Source organism: Propithecus coquereli, unplaced genomic scaffold (assembly GCF_000956105.1).
Source record: "Propithecus coquereli isolate 6110/MARCELLA unplaced genomic scaffold, Pcoq_1.0 Scaffold230, whole genome shotgun sequence".
Classification (NCBI taxonomy): Eukaryota; Metazoa; Chordata; class Mammalia; order Primates; family Indriidae; genus Propithecus; species Propithecus coquereli.
In genome coordinates this window covers 339,092-348,068 of record NW_012147842.1, presented here as the reverse complement: position 1 = coordinate 348,068, position 8,977 = coordinate 339,092, and the positions used below count along the sequence as shown (strand labels likewise).

The window sequence follows — 8,977 nt, the reverse complement described above, 5'->3', positions numbered from 1 at the left end:
AGAAAACCCGAACCCCTCACTTCACAGCCCAGCCCTGACAGTCCATTTTGCCAGCAGCAGTGACAGCAGGATGCCCTTGGTTGTTGCAATTCCTGCTTCACAACCAGAGCACTAGTTGGCAGACCAGTACACCCACAGAGACAGTATCAGCAGAGACCCACATCTACCCCATGGCATAAGGACACCCAGGCCTGGTACACTTCTCCAAATAGGTGGCCCACTGATGCAAGGCATTCCAGAGAAGCATGTTTTCCTCCCACAAATGGCACTGACAGCAGGAATTGAGAGGAAGCCCCCAGAATATCATTGCAAGGATTTGAAAACTAAATTGTCCTTGAAATGACAGAAGTAAATGAGAATAGACACTCCAAACCTAAATAGGTTGACTACCTACTAAAATAGAAGATTAAATAGGATCAGGAGCCTCCTAATATATAATAATAACTAAGATGTTCGGAATATAAACAAAAATTACTCGCCAGACCCCAAATCAGGAAATCTACTATCGGAATGAGAAATGACAATCAACCAATGTCAATCCTGAGATGAATAAGATGTTGGAAGTATCTGATGTGGATTTTAAAGAGCTGCCATAAAAAAATTCAGAAATCAAGTCTAAATTCTCTTGAATCAAATGAAAAAATAGAAAATCTTAGCAAATAAATAGATGTTATAAAAAATGGAGAATCATAGGGCTGAAAAATACAATAAGCAAAATAGCAATAATAAAAAAAACACAACTTGCTGGTTGGTACTAGTGGTAGAGGGGAGATGGTGGACAATGAAATCAGTCAAGGAAGACAAGTCAGTAGAGTTTATGTCGTCTAAAGACAGAGTTAAAATAGACTGAAACGAATGAACTGAACATCTGGGATCTGTGCCAAAGGGGGAGCATGTGTGTCACATGGTGACAGAAGGAGCAAGAGAGGGAGGAGGTGGCGCCTCCTTTAAACCACCAGCCCTAGGGCGAACCAACAAAGCAAGAGCTCACTCATTGTCAAGGGAAGGACACAAAGCCCTTCAGGAGGAATCCGCCCCCATTATCCAAACACCTCCCACCAGGCCCCACCCCCAACACTGGAGATTGAATTTCAACATGAGATTTGGAGGAAATAAGTATCCAAACTATATCATAACTTGAAAGTAAAAGGACAGAAAAAGAAAAATCATAGAAACCATCCCAAAAGAGCAAAAGTGGCTCTACTGGTATCAGATCATGTAAACTTCAGAGCAAAGAAAATCACTTAGGACAAAGAGGCGCACACAGTATGTGATGATAAAAGGATCAATCAGCCAAAAATATGTAGCAATTTTAAATGTTTATACACCAAACAACAGAGTTTCAAAATACATGAAGCAAAAACTGAGAGAACCGAAAGGAGATAAAGAAAAATCCACAACCATAGTTGGGTCCCTTAACATCCCCCAGTCTCAACAATTGATAAAATTACTAGCCAAAATCAGCAAGGATGCAGAATTAAACATCACCAACCAATGGGGTCTAATTGACATCTATAAAACATACTACACAACAATAGCAAAATATACATTCTTTTCAAGCACCCATGGAACATTCAAGATAGACATATACCGGGTCATAATCCTCAACTCATTTAAAAGAATTGAAACCATACAGAGTAAGTGCTCTGCCCATAATAGAGTCAAACTGGGAGTCGAAAAGAGAACAATCACGGGAAAATCTCCAAATACTTGGAAATTAAACAACGCGCTACTAAATAACCCATGTGTAGGGGATGGCCCTAGAAGAAAGCATGGATGGGAAGAACGTGAGCAGGGTGAAAGAAGGGTCAGGTGAAAACACCTGCCTGTAGCTGCTTGTGTGCTGCGTGCAAAGCTCAGCTGAAAACAGCTGACCTGCATGGAGGCTGTTAAAGAAATCAGCAAACGACTCTGACCCTTTGCACGTGTCCTTGGGAATAAATAGGGGGAGGAAGTTAGCAGAGGACGCCATTTTCTCCTTTAGGTGCTGGTCTCTCCCTTTCTCTCTAAACACTGTGTGCACCGAGCTCAGGAGCGGAAGAGTAGCCCCAACAAGTGGTGACCCAGAAATCCGCACATCCAGCGAGCGTTTTCGCTGCAAGAAGAATCATCCCGGTAAGGGACGGTCCCGCCCGCTGCTTTGGGAAAGGGACCGCCGCGTGTGGTTTCAGGAGGGGGTTTCTAACACGGGCGGCACCTGACGAAAGATCAGGATTTATCTGCGCACTTTGCAACAACTCTTATGCGCCGTAAGACAGCACGGCCCCGGGTTCCCAGATGAGGAAATGTTAGAGTTAGAGCTCTGGGAGCAGGGAAGGTTTTTAAGAAGAATCTCAGGCAGGGGGTTCCGGGCCCCTTGCCGTGTTGACTGCATGGGGTCTGGTGCGAACACCACCGACTCCCTTGCGTGTTCCTGCGGGTTCTCATCCGTGGGAACCCGGTCCTCCTCTGCTGTCTGCTCCCCGAGAAGGAGCCCGTGTCCCCTGCCGTAACATTCCCAAATCCTGAGCTCTTCTCTCCACCGTCACCTTCTGTGGTTCAACAGGAGGAGCAGCTACCTCCTCCTCCCCTCTCAAAGGGGGTCTTTATCCTCCCCTGGTAAACCGTCCACTTTTCAGCATTGCCTACCAGAGAGCCAGTCTTTATGGGGACGAGATTTGCTAGAACAATGGAATCTTCTTCTAACTACCCGGCCTTTCATTAGGGGCCGCTGCTCAGGTGCATCCAATACAACCCGCACCTTTGCAATGGGCCACTCATTCGCCCGTCTGGATAGAGCAGTGGCCCATTAAGCAGTATACAACATTTAAGATCTCTTGTCCAGGACCAACTTAAAGCGGGACATATAGAATTAATTCATAGGAGGCTAACAACAGTTTTTGTATTGCAGTCAACTTTGTTTAGTCTTATACCTCACACATGTACTGACCAGTTCTTTTTTTTGAGACAGAGTCAGGCTCTGTTGCCCGGGCTAGAGTGTCATGGCGTCAGCCTAGCTCACAGCAACCTCAGACTCCTGGGCTCAAGCAATCCTCCCGCCTCAGCCTCCCGAGTAGCTGGGACTACAGGTATGTGCCACCATGACCGGCTAATTTTTTATATATATATTTTTAGAGGCGGGGGTCTCGCTCTTGTTCAGGCTGGTCTGGAACTCCTGACCTTGAGTGATCCACCCGCCTCGGCCTCCCAGAGTGCTAGGATTACAGGCGTGAGCCACCGCGCCCGGCCCTGACCAGTTCTTTATGTCTGGGTTGCAAATGAGATGGTGTCTTTATACCTGAGACAGATATGTCAGGGTCTGTTTGTCTCCTGCTCTCTCCATGTTCCCGGCCAATCCTATCCTGGGTATGGTGGTGTAACCTACAATGCCAGGCCTCCTTCCACAAATCCAGTTTGTGATCCACATACTGTGGTTCCTGTGTCCACACCACTCTCACATTCTGGATTGAGACCGTAGAGAGTATTGTAAGAGAAGGAGTCGGGCACTATAGATTACTATTGTGTATCAGTAGCAGAGTGGAGGTTTTTATCTCATGCATGCTTAATTGATTCAAACCATTCCACTACGATCTTTTTAAAAAATGAAGAAAGACTGTGATAGTTGGATTGTCATACAATTCTTGCTTTATAATTATTTCCACACTAGCCAAAGGAAGATAATCTTTGGTGTCAATTGTGTGAGAATTTGTTCATTATCAAGTAAATGAGAGACTTAAAATGAAAAGTGGTTTCATTGTATGGTGAAATAAAGAAGCTTTCTCTGTAGATGAAAAGACTGTTAAAATGATTAACGGTAATAGGGAAGAAAGTAATATTTCTTGCCTCTAAGATAAGGTAATGAAGTGTCTATCTTCAAGAAGCTTTCATTTGAATTCAACTGCTGATGGAAAATGTTATCAGCTTGCCTTTTTATTGTGTCCGCATTGTTAGAAGTAGACTGAAATTTAAGCAATACATCTGTTTCCAAACTATCATTACTTGGCCTGTAAAACAAAATCATCAGAATGAGTGAGGTCATCGCCACAGTAATTATTATGTTCTACCTTATTACTTAAATATATCTTCAAGAAAATACAAAATAAATATGTTATGCATTTTATTGTCATGGATTTTTTTCCCCTTATATCATACAGGTGTTAAGATATAAATTATTCCCTCCTTGTAAAACTTGATCATACTCAGGGAGGGGAGAGTACCTGATAGTTCTAGAGCTTTTGTTTTTTTAAAAAAAATATCAAAAGCACTTGTTAAATCCACCAATTATATATATATATAGTATGTGATATATATCACATATATAGTATACTATATATGTGAATATATATTGTTTCAAAAATTCATAATATCGTTAAAGTAAAATTGAGAGCAATAATGATTTGAAAAATCTTCATCTGAAATGAAAAGTCTTTAAAAGGACAATCAGTAGAATATATATTATCACTACTCAAGAAACTCTCACTATAGGCACTCTGTACAGAAGGAATAACAATTAAATGTAAAGTATTAAACTATTTTTGCTCTTGCTGTATCCAAGATCTTTAGATCCTGTCCACAGAGCAAATAATTTAAGAAAAACAAAATAATACAAAGTTATCTTTGTCTATCATACAAATTAATTAGTTGTGATTACCTGAAGTTGATGACATGAGACTTAATGTAATGATGGTTTAAACTGGATCTTTGAAATATCTTATCTATCTGAGAAAAGACAACAAAATCCAACAGAATAGATCTTCGTTAAATATGAATTTCAGATATTTCTATACATCACAAAAATGCTTATATAAGCCTGCTGTGATGTACATGTCATTAATATTGATGTTTGTTTACAGCTATTCCCCAAAAGCTCATTTGGGCATAATCTTGTAGTCATAAACATCATCCCTAAAACTGCACGTTGATATTTGAACAACTTATCACGTGGTCAAAGATGGCAGAAATAAAGAGTAGAATTAAGCTAGGTATTTCAATAGCTGTTATAAAAGAGACATGGGTTTGGAAGTGCAGAGATTTAAAAGCTTGATATGTACATATGCATCAACCAGTGATCGTTCAGTATCATTCAAGCTCAGTTATCCTCATGGATGTAATTGAAAGACCATATTTTTAGGTTTTAATGAAACTTTTTAGGTCACTCCTTGATCTTGCGGTAGATCAGGGAGGGGAGGAGAATGTATATTTGTCGGGCACTTCTCCAAAATCAAAAAATGCGTGAAAGGATTCCTTAGAGTAAGGTAAGACTGTAAATGCCACTAGTGTGTCACGTTAGACTTCTTACGTGGGATAATTTCTCTGTGGTATAAAATCCTAGATCAAATTATTTCTTAATAAAGCCACAGCTTGTTACAGAATCTGTGGTCTTATAATCCTGTTTATCACCATGTGGCTTGCCAAGCTGGCTTGTCAGGAAAAAAAAACAATTAGATGCTAAACCTTAAGTGAACCTGAGTCTGCATAGTTCCATAAATCAAAAGAGAAGAGCTGCAAAAGTGTGAAGCTGGGTGTATGTCAAACAGTGCTTTTCACTCATCCAACTTAATTTATAAGATTTTCTTTGGTGAATTGCCATGCAATAACATTGGATAGGCTGGAGGGCACAGGTGTATTAAGATATCAATAGTTATTCAAAACAAATGACTGTGTTTTCCTTATGACTAACTATAAAGGGATATTTGTTTTTGAAGAAAATAGTTTTGTGTATACACACAGGTACATTTATATGACAAAAGCAATACATATATATTTATTGTAAAAAGATTTTAAAAGCAAGCAATACAGAAAAGTGTAATGTAAAGCATTAAAATCATTTTAATTTTTTTTGAATGATACTTTTATTCTTTTTTATTTCAGCGTATTATGGGGGTACAAATGTTTAGGTTATATTTGCCCTTGCCCCATCCAATCACTGTCTAGAGAAACTGTTATTTACATTTTGGCATATGTGCTTCCAGATTTTACGTTTACATTTTTTATATACATGTAAAATATATTCTATCTACACATATACAGATGTATATATTATATCTATGTTTTCTGCTTGCTTCTTTCCATTCTCTTTCCAATTTCATCATTTTTTGCCCTTGAATTCACAGAGAAAAGTCACAGCTTCATGAGCCATATATTATCCATGGCAACTGAGCACATAAACAGTCTTGATTATCAAATTCCACAAGAAACTATACAATTCATTTTAGGTACTGGTTTTAATCTTCTCTTCTAGGAAAATGTTTGCTATAACTGTAACCCGCATTCTAAATCATGGGTCTGCAGACTACAGCCTGTAGGCCAACTCTGGCTTGCCACTTGTTTTTGTATTGCCCATCATCTAAGAACAGTCTTCATAATTTTTTTTTAATAATTAAAAAAAAAATCAAGAAGAATATTTTCTGACAACTAAAAATTTTACAAAATTCAACTTTTGGTGTTCATAATAAATTTTTATTGGAACATAGTCACACTCATTCGTGTATGTATTATCTATAGCTACTTTCACACTATAAGGGCAACAGTGAGCAGTTGCACAGACATTATGTGGCCTGCAAAGATGGAAATATTTACTATTCTGCATTTTACAGAAAAAGTTTGCCTACTCCTAGTCTAAATTACTTCACTGCCCTTCTTTATGTTGTCTCCACTTGTGCTCTAGGGGACAGGACCAATACTAGTAAGTTGGTCATTTATTTATTAGTCATTTCTTTGATGAGTATTTTTATGGTTCTACCATGTGCAGACACTGTGACAGGCACCAAAAATATAAGAAGAAATAGTCTTAGTCCCGGCACAAATGAAGACACAAGTCCCGAGGGGGCATAGTCATAAAATAATGTTGTCATAAGGCTGTAAGTGCTCTAGCATAGATGTGTGAAAAGTTCTGTGAGAGCACTGGAAAGAGATGCTAACGTTTATTCAGCTGTTACCTGTCATACTTTCTATTTACTACACCTAGTAATCCTCAAAATAACCCTGGGAAATGGGTGAAATTATTCCCATTTTGTAGTTGAAACTTTGAGGGGTCAAATAACTTTTCAAATGTTCTTAGGCTGACAAAAGATAAAATTAGGATATGAATCTAGATGCTTCTGATTTCAAAGCTTGGGCTGTCTCTAACTCAATATATTGATTCTTGCAACAAAATATATTATACTCTGGCCTGCTTCCCCCACTCTCCTCAATCAAAATTTCTTTAGGATGAATTTTTTAAAAGTTATGCCCACCCCACTCATTTTATCAGCTTTTGCTTTGGGTTGTGAAATGGCTAAAGAAATATTTCTGAGCCTGGAAAGAATGATCTGCCGTCGTTGATTGGTCAATGTTAGGCTCAGTAGGGACTGTGTATACAACTGAAGTCTTCAGAACAGCTAGTCTGTGTGTTTCTGTGGTATATTTTCAAGAGTAGATGTTTGGTATAATGTGCCTAATGGGAAATATATCAGGGTCATCTGTAGAGTGGGCACTTAATAAACTGTATGTAGTAATCTTGTGCCTGAATGATTGAGTTATGTTTCCAGATAATTCTAACACTTGTTTTGTATTTGAGCTATTTTTCTGTTGTGCTTATGTTGTTAAGTCTCTGGTGCAATTATCCTTTTTCCAATGTATTTTTCTAGGCTTCCCAACATAATGTTGGTTAGAATTACCAGAATGAACAAAAAAAATACAGTTAGATTTTAATTTTAAATGAACACTGAATGATATTTTCAGTACAAGCATGTTTCAAATACTACATAAAGATATTTTTAGGAGGATCTGAAATTATTAATAAAATATAACTGTGCATTCTGTATTCTATCTGGCAACCCTACAATGGGTGGTATCAGTAGTGCACTCAACTCACCTCTTACTTGAACTTTCACGATAGTTTTGCCAGGTTAGGAATGATACCAGCAAATCTCAGACTTACCTCATTATTGACTTTTTGTTTCATGTCAGTACCTGGTTTTGAGTGTTCTACTGAAAAATCAGGATCATAGTGAATACTAGGGATCTGGAAGGAGGCCTGGTAATAATGAGACTTCTGGTCTGGAAGGGAGAAGAGAAACGAATAGTTCCTGTTTAGTTCATTTGAGTTGTATAAACATGAGAAGCAGAGGAGATGATAAACAAAATGTCATGTAATTGGCGAACTCCTGAGAATTAAACATTCAGTAGCTGTGGTCAATATCTCCCTCCAACCCTTTTTTAAGATCACACGTTCTCATAGTTACCATGGTTGTCAGGTGTGTCCCGATGCAATTATCATCTGTTAGTGATGATTCATAAATTTAAGCAATAAATTAAATAATGGTAGAATTTAATATAGTCTCATAAGTTGAGCTCTAAGTTAGAATTTCTACTAAAATAATTTTTTACTCTCAACACATTAAATAGTATTAAATCACAAAATTACATAGGAAGTGACTCTGTTGCATTGTTCAAGAGATATTATATAAACTACATGAAATTTTAAATGTTAGCAGTAATTTTTATACATAAAAGGTTATTTTTCTAAAATGTACATAAATTTGTTCAAATGAAACTACATTCTAAAATAATAGAAAATATTAATGTTTTGAAATGAGTGGGTCTTCAAGTTTTCAAAATAATGCAGTGAGATAGATACTTACTGTATGCCAAGAAATGAACAAGGAGACCAATAATTATAGCCAGAATCAACACGATAGCTGTGACAATAAGGGCAATCATCCATGGTTTCAGTGAACTTTTTCTTCTACCCATTGTCTCTGGCCTTTTAAGAGAGAGTTGTATATTAAAAACAACTGCAACTTTAAGATTAAATTTTTTGATGTAGAAAATATTTTATGGAATTTATAGTTAGCTCATATTGCATTTGATAACACTGGAATATATACTCCAAAAAATTTTTCAAAATACTATACAAAATGTAATTGACATTTAACTTCATATTTTTATTTTTATTCATTCATTCATTTATTTAATTTCAGCATATTACGGGGGTACAAATGTTTAGGTTACATAT

General features: G+C 37.6%; 1 protein-coding gene across 1 annotated transcript in view; it reads right to left on the bottom strand.

Moving 5' to 3' along the window:
* Positions 1 to 8,715, bottom strand: part of LOC105811189 (transmembrane protease serine 11G-like) — a 32,354-nt gene extending 23,639 nt beyond the window's left edge. Inside the window, exons 1-4 of the mRNA XM_012645332.1 lie at positions 8,604 to 8,715; positions 7,901 to 8,019; positions 4,631 to 4,698; positions 3,823 to 3,983 (exon numbers count right to left, since the gene is read on the bottom strand). Coding sequence (XP_012500786.1) covers positions 3,823 to 3,983; positions 4,631 to 4,698; positions 7,901 to 8,019; positions 8,604 to 8,715 — 460 coding nt within the window. The remainder of the gene's footprint in view (positions 1 to 3,822; positions 3,984 to 4,630; positions 4,699 to 7,900; positions 8,020 to 8,603) is intronic.
* Positions 8,716 to 8,977: the final 262 nt, after the last annotated feature.